Source organism: Pholcus phalangioides, unplaced genomic scaffold, assembly GCF_987345545.1.
Source record: "Pholcus phalangioides strain wild (caught in Gottingen) unplaced genomic scaffold, Ppha-v1.0 ptg000028l_1, whole genome shotgun sequence".
NCBI lineage: Eukaryota > Metazoa > Arthropoda > Arachnida > Araneae > Pholcidae > Pholcus > Pholcus phalangioides.
Genome location: NW_028301618.1, coordinates 7,418,781 through 7,439,133, shown reverse-complemented (window position 1 = coordinate 7,439,133; position 20,353 = coordinate 7,418,781). Strand labels below are relative to the sequence as shown.

Sequence of the window (20,353 nt, the reverse complement as noted above, 5' to 3'; positions counted from 1 at the left end):
GCGGCCACACGAGGGCATTGAATTTTAGGGGCCGGAGAAAGACTGATTACATTTTCACTTCAACTTGACAGAGCACACAATAGCATAAAATTCTGTTCAAGACCTCTAAAATTCAGACATCAAACTCTATGGTCTAAGATTTTGACAGAACCCTCCACCAAGCCAAGAGAAGGTAGCAAGTGCATCTGGTGTCCCGGGTGCTAGACTATAGAAGGCGCTAAATTCTTCTTTTGAAGTTATTCAAAATTACACGGGGAACAGAAGCATCAACATGAATAAACATTAGAAGAGGCTGAAAATTTTAAGTCGCCCTATATATATGGGACCCAAGTAGGTGGTGGGGAAGGGGTGGTTTGCATTTTTCTCAAATAGCCTCAGTCCCCAGGTTCTGGTGCCTATGATGGGACAGGCATAATAAGATAATCAGTTCCCTGACATGACAGCCCTCAGCCTTTAAGTGCCTGGGGCAAACTTGCAATTTTTTTGCTGGGCAGCGGTCACTATCGCTCCCCCTCAGAAAAAAGAAAAAATTGATGCCTCCAGAAAACCCTGCATACGCCCATGCACTGGGGGATTAGGAAACCCTGTTTTAGAAGACTGCAAAATACTTAAGCCTGTCCCTGAATCTGGGCAATGTGTGAAATGGTCTGCCCCTTCTAGACTTGGACCATATTAAATACAATATAGAAAATGCAAAGGTCACAACAGGGTTAAAGCGGAACAAGGTGGCCAAAAAAATAATGAACTATACATAAACACGTTTCAGGTAATTAAAAAGTCACATCATCACAATTCCAATAAGAGTTTTACAATATAAATGAATAATATTACCATCGTATGATCTTGGCTTGGTTGTAGGAGGGTATTTGGATGTAGTCGTTCGAAACGAGTAGATGTTCGAGGTGTCGCCCAATCGCAGTACATATTCCAGAGAGCTTGGAAGATTCTTTCCAGAAAAGCCCTTGAAGACAATGCTGACAACATATGAACCAATCGATTCCTCTTTCCGGATGTTCATGGAACGTTCCACTAAGAGATCTTCTGTTGCAAAACCCTCAACGACAAAGTCTTTATTTTCTGCATGGAGGAAAAAAAATGAGAAAAGTACAATTAATTCTGAACGTTGTTCCTGAATGTACACACAGAACTCCTTAGAATGAATAGATCGGTAGACTATAAAATACTCACTTGTGCTGTTCGTTGAGGCAGCCCATCGATTCGACGCTTCATTCATAAAATCAGCACTCAAGCTACTCATCGGGGTGTACAAAATGTATGTTCTATTCCTAGCGACTTCTGTATTGTAGGGACTGAAAGGCTGAAACACTGTAGCGTTGTACTTGTCAGATGCCATCTCGTAATAAGGGTTTGCCTTGTAACAGAAAATGACTGGAATCACAGCCATCAGGATCGGGAGGATGATCTCTGCAGCGGTGACCACATAATGCCGTTTTCTCAGGAGCATTCCTTTGTACAGCATCATCAGGAACTGGTTCAGTTCTCTAGAGATGGCCATGATCTCTCTTCAAACGAAAAGTTGCAAAGCTGTTGTCCTAGTGGCAAAAAAAGAATTAAAATAATAATAATAATTGTATTCTAATGATTCGAGATGGTAAAAAAAAAGCATTCATTCTGCGGTCACGGACCTGTAACTAAAGGCTCAAATTTAAAAAAAGTCTTTACGAAAAGTTGAAAATGAACATATTCACTGCCAATCATGTTAGGTTGTGTTGATAGTTAATGCCCTGACAAAAAAACGTAGATTGTACCCACATCAAAACTGTAGCGGGGGAAACGTGAGGAGTCTGGTTCCTCTTCCCCGAAATGTGAGAAAATGACCAAAAAAAGAGAGAAAGATGACCAAATCTATTGTTCCATCACTTTGGTCCTTCCCCCCCCCCCCGGAAATGAAAGTGGTCCCCTCCAAACAAAATAAATTTCAGGCATCAGGCCTAACCCATACGCCAGCTTACTTATTCCAAGAAATACGATTCACAAGCGGTAATAAAATATGTGTATCACACTAATAAATTTGAAAAAAAAAACCACACTTAAAATTAGTTTCTAACCTTCACCCCACGTCAATACCAGTATAAACGAAAGTAAAGTTACGATTAAACTGAAAAATAAACATTGAGGCTCTGCCTTTTCAGTGCCAGCACGTGACTGGCACCTGAGACATCAGCCCCCAAACCACATGCCAGCGCATGATCGACTCTTCAGCTATAAATAATACCACATCACACACTGGCACGAGATAAACAGTGAATGCGTTAAAATGCTGCAAGCTTAGTCAATGACAGCGATCGATACTTTAGAATGCAACAAACACACCAACTTCATTATTGACTTTTACCAAAACGTATGAACCCCCTCCCCCGCAGAACTTTTCTACACACTGACTTCTGCGACACAACACAAAAAACTAGTCCTTTTTTCCACACATCCCCCCTAATTATATTTTATTTGAAGGTTGTCCACGGGATGTGGCTTTAGAACAAAACTTGAACTACAATGGAAACACAGTAATCTCTCACTCATACATTGTCTTTTTTATAAGCTTCTCAGTTATGGGACAATTTTCTGAATACCCGACCAAAGATATAGGAAAATAAACTGTATTTCTTTTTCATTTATGGGGTCATTATCATGGAATTGGCCTAAATGATGTTCCTAGCAGTTAACACTAAACATTGTTACAAAAAGATTATGTAAATAGTCGTCATTTTTCACCTGTAAATTGATGGCGCATTTTATTGAGAAGCCCTCAAAATTTACAAACTCGGCACATTTTGGTGACGGCTATAAGTCAGCAATGTCCTGTTGCCAGAAGGAGAGGTGCTCAGGTGCAATGCAAACTGGAAGATAAACTTTTTTTTGCCCGTCACTAATGCCACCAATTCGGAACTATGAACAATGATAGCATAGCTGCCAACTTTAGAGAATGAAAATTCGGAGGTTTTTGAGCGGATCCAAATTCTGTACAAAAATAAATCGTTCGTATTAGAGATGTAAAATTCATGAGAATAATCTTTCAGAGAATATTCTCTGGTAGGACTACTATTATAGGCCTAAATAACTTGAGAATATTCTTATAAGTTCTTGATGAGAATATTCTCCTGTTATTTATAATACAGTTACGTATAATATCGTTGAGAATATTCTCTGGAAGGACTACTTTCATAAATTACTGGGGAATATTCTTATAGAAAATAATAAGAATTATTCTTCAGTTACAGAAATCTTTCCGGAGAGTATCAAGAATATATGTAATAACATGTGCATTATAATAAATAATCGCTATAAATAACTTGAGAATAATAATTATTATTTTTGATAAGAATATTCTCTAGTAATTTATAATAGTAGTTCTTTGAGAGAATATTCTGTCCCCGTCTCTCTTCCCGTCAAGAAGATAGGAATACTGGAGTTTGTAGAACAATATTAAAGTTTGAAAGCATGAAAATTAAACCAACAGGGCTGAACTGCGCAACTTTTACAGAAATGTGAGTGATACAGAATTTAAGTGTATGTGCATTGAAGAAAACGACAGTTTGTATCTTAGAATGAAGGTGATTGCATAATAATTGTTTCCTTTATCAATCAACTTTGATTTCATTTCTTTTGTGAACTTATTTCTGAAAATATATCTAATTTTGCAATTTTTTTTTAAGGTTTTAATCTAAAAGTTTTATAAAATATTTATAACCAAACTTTTAAAACCTCTCATCATGAGAGGTTAATATTCTGAGAATATTCTCAAACTAAAAGTTGTCATTGGGGGTTGTTAAAAAAAATTTTTTTGTCAATGTTTTGGGCAATGAAAACTGATTTATATTTCACAATATAAACAAAATCAGTAAAAAAATTTACATTTAAAAGAAAAATGAATATTCTCGATTATTCTCCAATTTTTACATCCAGGAGAATATTCTCGTTCTCTGAGAATATTCTTACCTCGCATACTCTTTGAAATTAAAAAAAAAAAAATCAAGGACTATTCAAGTACTTTTCCAGGCAAAAATCTAAAATTCAAGGACACTCATCATTCATATCGTAGTTGATAAAAATTTTGATTTAAAAAAAATGAAATAAAATTACTTGAATTTTTTTTTAATTTATATTCAACATTTATTAATTTTTTAAAGTTTAAAATGGCTAATTTATTAAAGATATATAATTTTTTAAAACAAATATAATTCTTATTTCAACTTGTAGACAATGTCAAGATCTGAGAAGGGGGTCTTGCATTTAAAAAAAAAAGCAATTGTAGTTTAGAATTCAAATGACATTTAAACAAAAATCGTTTTATGTTTGAAAAAGTATTGAAATTTGCCTTCAATAAAAAAAATAATAATAATAGAAAGCATGCAATCATATATCTAGGATCATTGGCGTACGCAAAGGGGAGGTGGTTGGGGTTCTAACCCCCCCCCCCAGAAGGAAAAAAAAATCTGAAACACCCCCCCCCCCCTCGAGAGAAAAAATTCTGCGTACGCCTATGTCTAGGATGACTATATGACCTGTATTTCTCAGGACATTCCCATATTTTCATGTAATTTTGGCAATCCAAACTTTTCATGAAAATGTCCCATTATTTTCAAAAAAGCCTATTGAAATTTTTATTCCTTTGTTTACTGAAATTAAGTATTCAAATTATTTCCCAATCGTATGAATTATATTATCATAATTACGACTTTAAATATTACATTAAAGTTTTTTCCCTCCATAGAATTAATTTAAATCTACCGCTTCAATGCAATGGTGCTTCATTTCCTGCCTCTGGTGGGGGTTTTTTTTTTGGCAATTTTAGCAATAATTGCCAACTTTGCTTTTGAGTCCCTCATTCTAGAAGTCACTCTTTCCTCACACGTTGACCTATTCCCTCATTTTCAAGGTCACTCTTTTTATCACACACTGACCTAGTCCCTTGTTCTTGAAGTCACTCTTTCAGCTATATGCTGACAGAGTCCCTCGTTCTAGAGGTCACGCTGACCTAGTTCCCCCACATTCTTGAGGTCTCTTTTGATCACACACTGACCTAGTACCTCATTCTTGGGGCCACTCTTTTCGTCACATGCTGACCTGGCCCCTCATTCTTGGGGTAACGGTCACACACTGCCCTAATCCCTCATTTTCAAGATCACTCTTTTCGTCACACACTCACCTCGTCCATTTTTCTTGAAATCACTCTTTCAGTGATATGCTGACTGAATTCCTCGTTCTCAAGGTCACATTTTTCACATAGGCGAAGACTGACTTGGAAGTCTGGGGAAGCAATGTCATTATTACTGGGGGGGGGGGGGGGGCACGATGATGATGTCAATTCATATATACATTAGATCAGTCGAATCCACCTTTTACGTGGGAGGGGGACCCCCACCCGTATCTCCGCCCATGACTTTTTGTCACATGCTTAGTTCCATCATTTTCAAGGTCTCTTTTCATCACACATGGACCTAGTCCCTCGTTCTCGAGGTCACTCTTTCCTTCACACGCTGACCTAGTTCCTTCGTTCTTGGTCTTTTTTTGGTCACACACTGACCTAGTCCCTCATTCTTCGAGTCACTCTTTTCATCACATGCTAAAATAGGTCTTTTTCAAGGTCTCTCTTCTCGTCACACACTTACCTCGTTCTTAAGGTCACTCTTTTCGTCACACACTGACCTGGTCCTTTGTTCTCAATGTCACTCATTTGGTTGCTCACGTGCCTGCGCATTCTCTGGGTCACCCTCACACTAGATGACTTGGTTCATCATTTTAGCCTGCGCACGCACTCTGTAGAGGTCGCTCTTTCGGTCCCTTGCTCTCTGTGCAGAGGCAGATTTATGTAGTTTCGCTTAGTCTCATTCTTTTGACCACTCATCCCTCAAATTCATCCCCCCCCTCTCTGAACTTCCACTTGGTGCACCCCCACCCCGTAAATACGTCTCTGACTACCAATTGAAAATCCTGCCCACTGGTGGTGGTGGGGGGGGGCTGACAAGGCTCCAGCCTTGGGGCCCGTGAGGATTTTAATCATTTTTTTTGTTTTTCACGCTATAAATTCATCATAAAGGGGCCCCTCGTGAAAGTCTGGTCGGGGAGCCCGTAAAAGATCCCAGCCTAGGGGCCCTGCTTCAGGATGTGGGAGCCATGGGGGGGGGAAGCATTCGAAGATCCCGGGTCCAGGATGTGGTGGCTCTGGGCTCATCCGATGAGAAAGCTTATTTTTACTTTCAACATGAAAGGACCATAAAAATTGCATTTTTTTGGCAACTAATGACAACTGCAGTATATAAACGAACTAAAATGTCAATTGTTAACAATAAACATCAAAACGGAAACAAGGACGCAATAAACTCACGTTGTTTCCAGCTCCACGCCCGAATCGAAAATGACTTGAATTAAATGCTTTTAATTAATTCACCAGAAGGCGGCGAATGGAAATCACCAGCACACGATATTGCGTAGCCCCACACCATCCCGAATTAAAAACAAACAGAAATTCATGTCATCATAGATACAACAAAAAAGAAAAATCGCCTGTAGATGGCGAACTGCTATTCCATTCCATGTATTTTTAAGCTGACCATATTTTTAGAAAAAAAATTATGGCCCCGAAGTGGCCATACGTCCCGTATTTCCCGGTATGGTTCCAGCATTTTCTGGTTTTTTTTTTTGGTCGTCCGGACTTTTTGCCAAAAGTGTCCCGGTTTTTCCCGTATTTTACACAAAGCCTAGTTCGTGTCATAATGTAAAAGATTGACATCATTTTTCAAATCATTAATTATTTCATAATTACAACTATAAATCAGAAAATTAATCTCTCTCATTTGTCTTGGTGAACGTTTTTTTTTTTCGTGCAATCCATTTTAATCCACTTACGTTAATCACTACACCAACTGCGGTTACCATTTTAATCCACTGCAATTTGCAGTAATGGTTCATTTCCCGCCATTGTGATTTTTCGCAATTTCAACAATAGTTGGCAACTTTGTTTCGTTTTGGCGTCATTTTTTGGGATAATTGGCGATGTCCCGTATTAAGAATCCCAATTTCCCGTATTTCTCTCGACGAAATATGGTCAGCTTAGCCATACGTCTCATTTTTCCTTGGGTACGTCTTTTTGGGTACGTGGTCATTTCATTAATTTTGAAATGTGTCAACTGTAAATATATTTTACTGACGTGGAGCGGTCTATGCCGCGGTGATATACTTATTGACGTGGAGCGGTCTATGCCGCGGTGATATACTTATTGACGTGGAGCGGTCTGTGTCGCGATCTTCTGACCACTGTGCTTAAATTGCAATAGCAATAGAGCCTGGGCGTGCTCGGTTCATTCTGTATTCTGTGGTGATAAATTTACTGACGTGGAGCGGTGTCTGTGTCGCGATGATAAATTTATTGAAGAGCAGCGGTCTGTGTCGCGGTGATATATTTATTGACGTGGAGCGGTCTGTCTCGGTGATCTGTAAATATGCCGCGAGTCCCTTGAATGACAAGGTCTCTCGCTTAGTTCATTTTTACAAATAAGATTTGAAGCCGGACCACATTCAGCCCGTGGGTTTAGCATACTATGACACTCGCTGTCTTCGAAGGAGGTAGGGCAGGGTAGCAAATCTGGCAGGTTGTATTTCCAAGTTCCGTGTGTCTTCATACAACCTGCATCATAAAGTCACCTACTACATCTCGGAGGATTGTTTACAAGCCAGTGTGGCCTATGTGGACTACGTCAGTTGCTATTTGTCCGTCATACCGTACGCACGTTTGTATCTTTGTTATAATCCCGCTTTACTTTATTATGTGTAGTAAATGTTTATATTATACATAATGCGTGTCTATGGATTCTTTCACCGATGTTCACAGGTTATGGGCACCAGGCACACACCCATACACCTTGGTGAAAGCGAGGATTCGTTTTTGAGATAAGAAACAAGGTGGTGACGAAAGAGATGGCGGCAGTTACATTCGGGAAGATCGAAACACTAGGAAAAAGAAATTACGAAACATGGCGTATACAGATAAAAGCTTTACTAGTGAAAAACAACGAATGGACATACGTCACGGGTGAACGACCTACTGAGGGAACAGAACTCTCAAGATGGGAAAATGGTGACGATAAGGCGAAAGCGGACATTATTCTTTCAATTCAGCCGTCGGAGTTGAAACAAGTAAAGAAATGTGAAACCGCAAAGGAAATATGGCAGAAGCTCGAGGACATTTATCAGTCGAAAGGTCCTGTTCGTAAAGCAACTCTTCTGAAGTCGTTACTACATCTAAAAATGAAACCAGAATCAGATGTTCAAGACCATCTGCGGAACTTTTTTGATGTTGTTGATCGACTCGAGGAACTGGACATACACATCGACGACGATTTGCTGACTATCATGCTGTTGTATAGTCTTCCGGAGAGCTTCGAGAACTTTCGTTGTGCAATCGAATCACGAGACGACATTCCGAAACCAGACGCGTTACGGATAAAAATTTCCAAAGAGTTCGCTGCACGTGGTGTTAGCAATCAACGTCGAAGTGATGGTGCTTTTTCGGTACATGCCAAGAAGAAATCGTTCGCGAAAAGAAAGCAGTTTCGGTGCTTCCGGTGTAACAAGGTAGGCCATAAAATTTCGGAGTGTTATTTGAATAATGATAAAAAGAAAGAGCTATCGAAACCGGCAGTGGGTCTGATGACAGATAAATTGGAAACTAATACGGTAGGCTCTATTGAAACTGATATATGGTGTTTGGATAGTGGCTGGTCGAGTCATATGTGCAAGGATCAGAAGAAATTTAGCAATTTGGAAACTTCGACGATAAGCAACGTGAAGCTAGCGGATAGTGGACATACTCAAGTACTTGGAAAAGGCAAGGTGGATATCAAGACAAAAATCAACGGTCGTGATGGCGAGGCATATATGGAAAGCGCATTTTATGTTCCCGACCTGCGTACGAATTTGATGTCTGTGGCTAAAGTTTGTGCCAAGAACTTTACTGTGACTTTCAGCAAGGAGAAACGCGTTTTGGAACTAGCATTCCATATTAGACGGCTATCATCGCTGACAGAATTGGGCACTTGTATTTCCTGCAGAGTAGTGAAATGGCAACTACAGCAAGTGAATCTTTCGACACGCGAACCAAAGGGAAAGTGGATCCCGCGAGATGGCATGAAAGAATGGGTCATCTAAATGTTCGTGATATCGAGAGGGCTGTGAATCGGCGGTCAGTCAGTGGTTTGGTCAACGTGAATTTTCCGGACGATTTTGTGTGTGAAACCTGCATTGAAGGAAAGCTGAGCCGAGCATCGTTTCCGAATCGTGCCGTGAGATGTTCAGAGAAGCTTGGGATCGTTCATTCGGATATTTGTGGTCCTATGCGAACACAATCTGAAGGTAAAGCTTATTTCATAACTTTCATTGACGATCATTCACGTTGGTGTGAGGTTAGATTTTTGAAACACAAAAGCGAGGCGCTTGCTGCTTTCAAATCGGTTAAAGCATTGACGGAAAAGAAAACTGGTTGTAAAATTAAGGTGCTGCAATCAGATAACGGCAGTGAATATTTAAGTGAGGAATTCAATAATTATTTGAAGAGTGAAGGAATTACTAGGAGATTAAGTGTTAAAAATACTCCTGAGCAAAATGGAGTTTCTGAGAGGAAAAATCGCACGCTGTTAGACATGGCTCGATGTTCTTTGATTCAATCGAAGTTGCCTACTTCTTTTTGGGCTGAAGCCATATTAACGGCAAATTATATCAGAAACAGATGTCCTTCAAGTACTATTGATTACAAGACGCCATTTGAAATTTGGAATGGCCGAATTCCTAATGTGAGCTATTTCAAAGTATTCGGCTGCAAAGCATATATTTGGAATAATAATAAAAGTAGGGATAAATTTGAAGCTCGTGTGAAACCAGGTGTATTCGTTGGATACTCTGAAGAATCAAAGGCTTTTCGTATTTGGCTAACTGATGAAAAATGAATGGAAATATCTAGAAGTGTCAAGTTTTTGGAGACTTTTACAGACATCGCTGGTGAGCGATTCGAAGACTTCGAACCCCAAAATCAGTTAGAATCCGAAAATGGTGAAATTGAAGTACCGCTAATCCAGGTCAACCCCGATGATGGTGTTTGCGAAGAATCTGAAGATGTCAATGGAGATACGAGTGCTGACAAGACTGTGACCAGCAGTTCAACGAGGCATGGCAGAGGACGACCGAAGATGATTCATACCGGTTCAAGAGGACGCCGTCGGAAGCAGTATCAAACAGTGGATTGTGATACTGCTCAAACAGCCGAGATACCCATTGACTCAGCGCTATCTTCTTCAAACTCAAGAGAATGGAAAAATGCATTAGCTGAAGAACTGAAGTGTATTTTAAAAAATGATACATGGGTAATAGTTGATCGACCTGAGAACTGTAATATAATTGGTAGTAGATTTGTGTTATCAAATAAGTATAATGCTGATGGATCTTTAAATCGTAGAAAAGCTATAGTTTGTTTCAGGTTAACTTTGCAGTGAAGAGAAAGGTAGAGAGTGTATACCTTCGCCGCAAAATATAGTTCCTATACATCGGAGGTTTATGATGATCATTTATATAGCATATTTCAAATTTTTTTATGATTTCGAAAAAGATAATGAAAAAATACCGTTTTGAACCAATGTATATTCGTTTAAAATTTTTAAATTAGAAAAAATATTGGTTACCATTATCAAGAATCCATGGCAAGCGCAACAACAATTTGGCGCGATTTCCAAGAAATTTTCCTCGCCAATATCACTGTCGTGCTTTTTTTCGTAGCACAATTATATATATATTTTATATCGTGATTTTGTTGAATTTTCCAATAGATAAAATTTTTCATTCAGTTTTTCATGTAGTTTCTCATGTACACACCCAGACGAATATTCAATCAGGTTTTTTTTCTCCCGAAAATAGCTTCAATGAATTCAGATATTCACTCATAGATTATAGGAAGTGTCCCTCTTTCACGACAACGCCGATACCGTTGCGAGAGTCTCTCTTTATGGGTGTAGGTCACGGTTCCAGGTTCCCCCCTTTTTTTAAAATTAGTATCTATTTCTTGCCGTGTTCATAGGATAGGGGCGGTTTCGGAATTCCAACAGCCGATAACGGAGGGTGTTGAGATAAGTAATGTCTCTCACCCACGCCGACTTCTCCCCCACAGCAGAGGGCTATCTGTTTCTCCAGATGCCCCTCCAGTGTCTCTCCAGATAATATAAATAAGCAAGGGAGAGAGACCCACAATGCTTTTAGGCTTGCGGTGCATTTTTTTCCTTCTGTGACAGTTGTATCTTTCTTTTCACGGAGGTAGACACGCTAAACGTTCAGTGAAACTATTGAAAAAATTGCGACATTTTTTTCAGAGCCGTCTACCAGCCGTCAAGGAAAACCTCTACAATCAACTGCAAGGAAAAACATTCTTCACGTATACTCAACTGTTATGGAAGAAAATCCAGAATGGACGACAACATCCATAGTGAGTAGAGTATCGAAACTCACAGGCGTGTCACATAGGTCAATTTATGCCATAAAGAAAACGTCGGAAGATGACCAGTCTACCCCCGGAAAAAAAAGACCTTCAGCAATCGGTAAGCGAAAGCGTTTAAATCGTTATGATGATTTCACTCTCTCGTGCATCAGGAGAAAAATTCGTAACTACTTCCGCCGGAATGAAATTCCTACATTGGATAAATTATTATTCGAACTAAATGCTGATGAGGAAATATTCGCAAAACATGTAAGCCGAGCAACATTGTATAGGTTGCTAAAAGATTTGGGTTTTGAGTATAAAAAGAGATTAAAAAAATCCTCTCTCATAGAAAGAAAGGACATCATTTTGTGGAGGAGAAAATATTTACGGTCGATTAAGCAGTTTCGTAAAGAGCCCAACAGAAATATTTATTACGTGGATGAAACGTGGGTTAATGCTGGTCACACAGCTAGCAAAGTATGGCAGGACACGTCGGTCGCAAGTGCGTCAGACGCAAAACGCAAGAATCTTTCCACTGGACTTGCTGCGCCATCCGGAAAAGGTGGTCGTGTCATCGTCATCCACGCTGGAAGTAATGATGGTTTTGTTGTAGGCGCTGCTGATGTCTTCGTAGGGAAGTCTGCAGACTACCACGAAGAAATGGATGGTGAGCATTTTGAACGGTGGTTCACAACGTCGTTAATTCCAAAACTGAAGCCGAACAGTGTGATAGTGATGGACAACGCCCCTTACCATTCTGTGAAGTGTGAGAAAGTTCCCACCCAGTCATGGAGGAAAGCCAAGATTCAGGGTTGGCTAACATCTAAATGCATATCTTTTCAGCCTGACATGTTAAAACTGGAACTATTAGGAATAGTGCAGCAAGTGAAGTCCCGGTTTGATTGCTATCGTGTCGATAATATAGCGAAAGCTGCGGGTCACGAGATTCTCCGTCTTCCTCCTTATCACTGTGAGCTCAACCCCATAGAATTGATATGGAGTCAAGTGAAAGGGAAGGTGGCAAAAAAAAAAAAAAAATACCACTTTCAAATTAAAAGATGTGAAAAATCTCGTTCATCAAGCCTTGGAAGAAATTTCCTCTTCTCTTTGGCAACAATGCATCAAGCACGTTATTGAAAAAGAAGAGGAATTTTGGATTGTAGATGGCCTGATGGAAGACATGTTGGAGCAACAACAACAATTAATAATAAATAGAGAATCCTATAGTTCTACAACTTCAAGTGAGGATTCCATAGATTGGGAAACCGTAAAAAATCATTTATTATTTCCATTGGCTTCAAAAATTTTATTTAACGTTTATTTTTTCCATATAAATTGAAAAAGAAAAATCAAAATCCCCGACTTTTTTGACAGCCATGGTTAATGTATAGTATTTTAAAATTACACGTTGCTTTCGTATTATTGTGTAGCATTTTTTTTTTTTTTTTCATGAATGAATTTCAGCAGAGGGAAGTGACATATTGCAGAGAAATATTACTACGTTTATCGACATTTTTAACGTTACTTAAATTTTTTTAATTACTTACGGCACATCAATGAAGAGTGAGTGACACGCTGATATAGGATTATTATTTTTCTAGATTTTAAGATACTTTTCAATCAAAAAAAATTATTTCAAAAACCGCACTTTAATTTCTGAAAGTATCGACGATGGGGTTTTTTTTTTTTTGATTAACTAATTGTTACTGACTGTGCAATTTTTTCCTACAAGCATTACGTTTTCTGTGAGATTGGCGAGAATCAGCCATACCTTACCGAGGCCGCGCATCGATACATTGGTTAAGAGGCTTTCGTTGTCATAGCAACGAGTGATGCGGTTCCCTCGTAGCTTCCTCTCCACTGCAAACGGACTATAGGCTAGTTGCTCAAGGTTTTAATCAAAAACCTGGTGTAGATTTTGGCGAAACGTTTGCACCTGTTGCTCGCCAAAGCTCTATCAGATTGTTAATGGGTCTAGCTGTAAAAATGAATGTAAATGTGCATCATTTTGATATTACAACTGCATGTCTAAATGGTACTCTTGAAGATATTATTTTTATGGAATGTCCTAAATATTTGAGTGACATATTACGTGATATTGTTCATGCTGAAAAGGATCACGATTTAGTTGCGAAAGCTAAAAATATGTTGAACGAATTATCAAGTGGTAACAAAGTATGTAAATTGGTCAAAACATTATATGGTTTGAAACAGTCTGGGCGACGCTGGTTCTTGAAACTTGATCAAATTTTGAAATGTTTTGGTTTTGATAATACTGTTACAGATCCTTGTGTATATTTTATGTCACGTAAAGGTAAGTTAACTATTTTAACTGTATATGTGGATGATATTCTGGTATTTTCTCAAGATTGGGATACAATTTTTGAATTGAATGAGCATTTGAAAAGAGAATTATCTGTTAAATACATGGGACTAGTCAAACATTGTCTTGGTGTGGAGTTCAATCAGAAAAATGGAAAAATTTCAAGGAGTCAATCTGGTTATATTAGAGATCTTTTAGATCGTTTTAACATGGCTGATTGTAATCCTGTTTCAACTCCAATAGACATTAGCACAAAGCTCAAAAAGTCTGATGGTAATGAAGAAATTGATTTTCCCTACAGAGAATTAGTTGGGGCTTCGATGTATTTAGCTGTTTGTACTAGACCAGATATTGCTCACGCCGTCAATAACCAAAGTCAATATTTAACATGTTTTAATAATTCTCACTGTATTGCTGCAAAACGTGTATTGAGATATTTGAAGAAAACAATTACTTATGGCTTAATTTTTGAATGTTGCAATGGTTATTTATATGGTTATACAGATGCAGATTGGGGAAATGATAATAATGATTGTAAATCTTATACTGGATATTGTTTTGTACTAAGCGGAACTGTAATTTCATGGGAATCCCGTAAGCAAAAGACTGTTGCTTTAAGTTCAACTGAAGCAGAATACATGGCACTCACAGAAGGTGTTGAGGAAGCCATTTAGATCGTTTTAACATGGCTGATTGTAATCCTGTTATTTTATTCTATAATTCTATTTCAGAGTTAGGAATTCATGATATATGTGAAACTAAAATATTTGTTGATAATCGTAGTTCCATAAAATTAGCTGAAAACTCTGTGTACCATAGTCGTACTAAACATATTGATATTCGACATCATTTTGTTGGAGATGCTTTAAATGAAAATATTATATCATTAGAATATGTGCCGACGACTGAGATGGGAGGTGATATTTTCACCAAAAGTCTCTCACAATGTAAACATGTAAATTGTCTGAAATTGCTTGGTGAACGTAATGTTTCTGAATTATAATTTTTTGTAAGCAATCGAAATTTACATTCATGGGGAGTGTTGATGTTATGGAATGCAATTTCCGTATTGAGCTCAGCGCCCTCACGCGGTAATGTGGACTATTTGTCAGTTGCTATTTGTCCGTCATACCGTACGCACGTTTGTATCTTTGTTAATCCCGCTTTACTTTATTATGTGTACAGGGGTGCAAGTGCCCCTCATCCATTTTGGAGCAGCAAATTTCATTTTCGGAGCAGAAATTTTGAAAATGGAGCAGAACTAAACACGAACTATATCTGCGATATAAGGAGTAATTTTTCTGTGAAATGCCCATAGTTTTGCTAAAAATGGTTGAAACAAATAATTCTAAATAAATTTCCTTCACAAATTAAAATTGATTAAAAATTTTTCTGAATTATCTTATCTGTCACTAATAAAACATACATTAGTGAAATGATGAATAAAAATTATTAGACTCTTTTCAAATTAAGCAACATGCATACTGAAAACCTACACAGCAAGAATTTCTGCAGCTTGAACACCAAAATCTTATTCATCCTGATATAGCAAAAAAAGTGCGTGCAGAATATAATAAGAGTTTCCGTGAAAAATTGGCTTCTCACAGAATTTAAAGGAATTATTAAATTTAAAAGCAAAATGCAGAAAACGAGAAAAATATAAATACCTTATTTACTTAAACAATTTCTCAACCTAAAATAGCATGTTAATAGATTACGAATCACGAGTCGCTTTGAGAAGTACAGTATCTCAATGACAATTTTTTTCCAATTTTTTATGCCCTTGAACATAAGATTTTGTATGTCTTATTCCATTAAAGCATTGGATGGACAGATTTTTCAATGTTCAAACAGACTTTCTTTATTTGTTAACAATGAACTCTCTTTCACTGTCTGCGTCACCATATGCTGAAGATAAAAAAGCCTTCCCCAAAACTGGCAAAATTTTGAACTTTGGGCTGCTTTCAAAGTTACGAAGTTTGAATATGTCTGCCCAATATCTATCTCTCTATTCTCTGAACTGATTTCACTTCTTGTAATTATTTGCATTGTAGTGCAACCCATTCATCACACATAATCAATAGTTCTGTTGGTGATACAATATTAAGCAACATTCCAGCAATACGTGAGGGAGTAATGTACCATCCCAGCAATGCACGAGAGGGAGTGCAAAAAGCAAGAAAGGGTGCAAACATTTCATTCTCTCCAACAACATGTTTTGGAAAGGTAGGACATTAATATAAAAAAGGTATCTCACAGAAGTTATGTAAAATGAGCACATGCTCCTAGTACAAACTCCTTCCTCTGACTATTGTTAAGAGCATGCCCCTCCCCCACCAATGAAGTGGCGGACCGTGCGGCCATATTGGGCGCCGCTCAAGGAGGGGTGCCCAATGGAGTTGAAAGGGTGGAAAAAGGTTTGTCGACCAAAAAAACGTGGTCCGTAGCGTCAAAAAAAAGGTTCTGCATGGGTAGAAAATTTTTTCCCTCGAGCCGGCCCTGTTCACCCAATCCGGTTTTTCGCGATGTGAAATTGTTACGATCGGCAACCGCCGACGATAACCACAAGACCTCATAGTGGCTAGATGACAAAACTATGAATATATTAGCTGGAGTTTTTACAGATCCTATTTTTTCCCAAAGATCTCAGAAAAATTTCGGTAATTTAAACGAGTAAATCAATCCTCTTTTCGATGTATGCCGTCTTTGAACGCCAGTGTGCAGCAGCGAAATTACTGTTATTTTCAGTATATAACCTATAACCAGCAGGAGAAAAAACGGTCTCCGAAATCGGAAAATTTGGCATATTCATTCAAGGACTTTGATAGCCCGCCGGTTATACCAATAACAGTACAGGACTTAATACTTCAAGGTAGTATAACTACTTTCCAAGGTCACGAGATAACGTGATTGTGGTAGATGGTGGGAAGTGAAAAAAAATGAAGTTTCTCCCGCCCCCCGCATCTTTTTCCGTGTCTCGGAAAGAACGCGTCCCGTGATCAAAATTTTCATATTTCTTTTTCCTAAATTAAGGGTATTTGACGTATAACAGTGCATTAGCGGTACCTCCACGAACCACAAACAAGAATTGGCGCAAATGCGCAGAGATTCGGCGCCATGGCGCACCGTGTAGCAAGAGAACCGTTTCGGCGCAGTTTGGCGCAACTCTTGAACCCCTGTGTGTAGTAAATGTTTATATTATACATGATGCGTGTCTATGGATTCTTTCACCGACGTTCATAAAACTTTCTACTTATTGAATGGATTCAAAACTGAACTTTAATGAATATAAATAAAAATTGATCTGATCTGGATGTGCGGGTCAGGCGCAAATCCAGACAGGAGAATATGATCACACACACACATTCTTCCCAAGAGCCGAATTAGGTCTGAAACATTTGTACCGTTAAAATATGGGATGATTCAATGAGGGAAATTCGGAAAATATCTAGAAAATTCCTAGAATTTCAGAAAACATGCCGGAAATTACCAGAATTTCGGACAATTTGCAGAAAATTCCCAGAATTACGGAAACTGAGTTGGAAATTCCCAGAATTTCGGAAATATCTAGAAAATTCCCAGAATTTGATAAAGTATGCAGAAAATTCCTAGAATTTCGGAAAAATCTACGAAATTACCAGAATTTAGGAAATATGCAGAGAATTCCGAGAATTTCAGAAAATAAGCAGGAAATTCCCAGAATTTCGGAAAATTCTCAGAATTAGGGAAAATATTCAGAAAATTTAGAATTTCGGAAAATCTACCGAAAATTCCTAGAATTTGGAAAAATAAGCAGAAAATTCCAAAAATTTCGGAAAATCAGCAGGAAATTCCTAGAATTTCGTAAAATAAGCCGGAAATTTCCTGAATTTTGGAAAATATGCATAAAAGTTCTAGAATTTCGTAAAATAAGCCGAAAATTCCCAGAATTTCATAAAATAAACAGAAAATTCACCGAATTTCGGAAAATAGGCCGGAAATTAAACGAATTTCGGCAAAGATGCCAAGACTGAGGTTTTTGGGAAAGAGTCTCAGAAAACGAACTGAAAATTTCGAGAATTTCCATATTTACTTGAAGAGTCAGTGAGTTTGTTATTTTACTTGCGCATTAAAATTATATCGACAATTAATGGTGAACCGAAAAAAGACACCTTTTACTCATTTCGCTCACCTTATTGACGAAAACCTGGCCTAATTCCAGATGATCATCTGCCACGACCTATTTCAGTGAAACAGGGTCGAAGAGCGACACAACAATATCAAGGATCCTTTGACGTCCGTCAAACCAGCAGGAAACGACCAAGAATTTGGCCTTCAGCTTTTGGCCGCGGCACAATAAGATTCCATGCATCGTCAAAAATTGTAGGTAGGATGATACCTAAACGTCAGCTGACAAATGGCACTGTACTCCCCTATCTAAAGACGGTCTCATATGCTGATGCATTGGAGAATATAAACAGTTACCCTTCTGCATTTGAAATTCTGTGAAGATTACATCAATCAAGAAATCATCTTAAATGACTTCTTAGAACAAATGGAATACGACATAGTAGTGAAACGCGCCGACTCATTAGCGGCTAAGGTCATCAGTGTCGCTGTTGGAAATAATTTCAAATTAAAATACTATTTATCGGCAAAGGGTGACACAACTTATGTATTCTAGTCTATAATAGTACTAATGTCCACAAGTCTTAAAATACTTCAGATTAACTTGAACAGGAGTGAAACTGCCACTTATACAATGGTGTACCACATATTTCTGAGAAAAAAATAGATATAGCCTCTTAATCCAGGAACCGTGGCAGCATAGAGGAATGCTTAAGGGCATTCCTGGTATGTGGATGAAACTTAATTCGCATAATTGTAAAGCAGCTAAAATAATTCCGAATAACAGAATAATTGCATCAAATTTCCTGACATTTTAGAAACAGTGTATCCGTAAAAATTTGTTTGACAAATAAAGAGCTAGTTCTGACATCAGCTTACGCCTCCCCATACCAAAAAATAGAAGACACTATCACTGAACTCAATATTATCTCCCAAACAACCGGCAAAACTTCAATCATTGGTGCCGATATGAATGCTCACCATATACACTGGGGTTACAAGGACATCGTCAGCAGGGGCCGCTAACTTTTAGATCTACTCAGGGCTCAACATCTTTCACTTCTCAAAGATGGCAGTTGCACCTATAGTTGGGAGGATACTTCGGGCAGCCCTGACGTCAGGCTAACGAACGATGTAGACATCTTTCGGAGAACCCACTGGAGAATTTCTGATGAAGACAGCTCGAGCCCCCACTTCTATATACACCTAACTCTGAACGAAAAAGCTAAATTACAAACCATCGCCAAGTATTCAAACTCTGAAAGAGTTAGAAATTTCCTTCAAACACTCGGTACACAAACGCCCGATATCATTAGGGACTTACATCATGCGAGAAATAGAGAAGAGCTAGACAACTCTATTTCGAATTCGTTTCATTTAATATCATCAATAGGCAACAGGTGGCTCAAAATAACCACAACCACCAAAGAAACTGCACCCTGGTGGAACAAACAACTGGAGGTGTCGAGAAAAGCTCTACGGTCTAGTAAGCGAAAATTCTACACGGCCACCGATCAGAATAGAGGTATTGGACGAATATATTATGTATAGAAAAACGTATAAAATATAATATATAGAAGAACGTATTGGAAGAAATTTTCCATCAAACGGCTCTGCATAATAAGCTTATCAAAAAGACCAAACACCAAGCGTTGAAACAATTTTGTAAGACTTCTACTAATCCATTTGGCAAGGTCTTCAAGGCCTCAAATATTCTCATATAACCCAGACAATGACAGCCAACGCGTACAAGCACAACAATTACTTTCATTTTCCCTGATGGAGGGAATGAAATAGATCAGTCTTCTCAGACAGCTGACTGCGAGTGTATTTGTTTTGTTGAACCTGAAATTACTGCTAGCGAAATCAAAAGAGTCATTAATCATCTAAATGACAAAAAAGGGCCCGGAATAGACATGATCACCAATAGCCTGACCACCAAAAGAATCAACAGGACGTTTCCAGAATTTTTGTACGTAATGTACAACCGATGTTTCCTACTTGTTTTTTTCTACACACTTCAAAAACAGTAAAGTATTACTGTTTTTGAAAAAAGATAAAAATCCAAGCCTACCTGAGTCATATAGGCCTATAACATCTCCCGTTAACTGTAGGAAAAATATTTGAAAAGATAACTTCACAACGAATTGTATTTGAGCTAGACAAAGTTAACTGGATCAATGACCGCCAATTTGGTTTCAGACACGGTGTTTCCATTCAACACGCTCTGGTTGCCATTCAGCAAGAAATTAATACACTGAAAAAGAAAAAGCATGACATGGCAATCATACCTCTTGACGTTCAAGGGGCTTTCGATTGTTAAATATCCTGTTATCCGCAGCAGATTAAATGAGACTCAAATTTCCTCCCAGCTAAGGAAAATAGCTGAAGACATCCTTTCTAACAGTACGGTTTCAATAGTTACTGGCAGTGGAGCAGTGTTGAAA

The 20,353-nt window shown here is 38.2% G+C and overlaps 1 protein-coding gene across 2 annotated transcripts in view; it reads right to left on the bottom strand.

Annotated features, from left to right (window-relative positions):
• Positions 1-6,472, bottom strand: part of LOC149067872 (phospholipid-transporting ATPase ABCA3-like) — a 48,660-nt gene extending 42,188 nt beyond the window's left edge. The window contains exons 1-3 of one of the 2 annotated variants that reach the window (XM_089252311.1): positions 6,347-6,472; positions 1,189-1,553; positions 832-1,077 (exon numbers count right to left, since the gene is read on the bottom strand). In XM_089252311.1, the coding sequence (XP_089108437.1) occupies positions 832-1,077; positions 1,189-1,516 (574 nt within the window). In that variant the 5' untranslated portion in view covers positions 1,517-1,553; positions 6,347-6,472. Of the gene's footprint in view, positions 1-831; positions 1,078-1,188; positions 1,554-2,733; positions 2,824-6,346 lie in introns of those variants that run through there. The other variant, XM_089252312.1, reaches the window with a different exon arrangement.
• Positions 6,473-20,353: the final 13,881 nt, after the last annotated feature.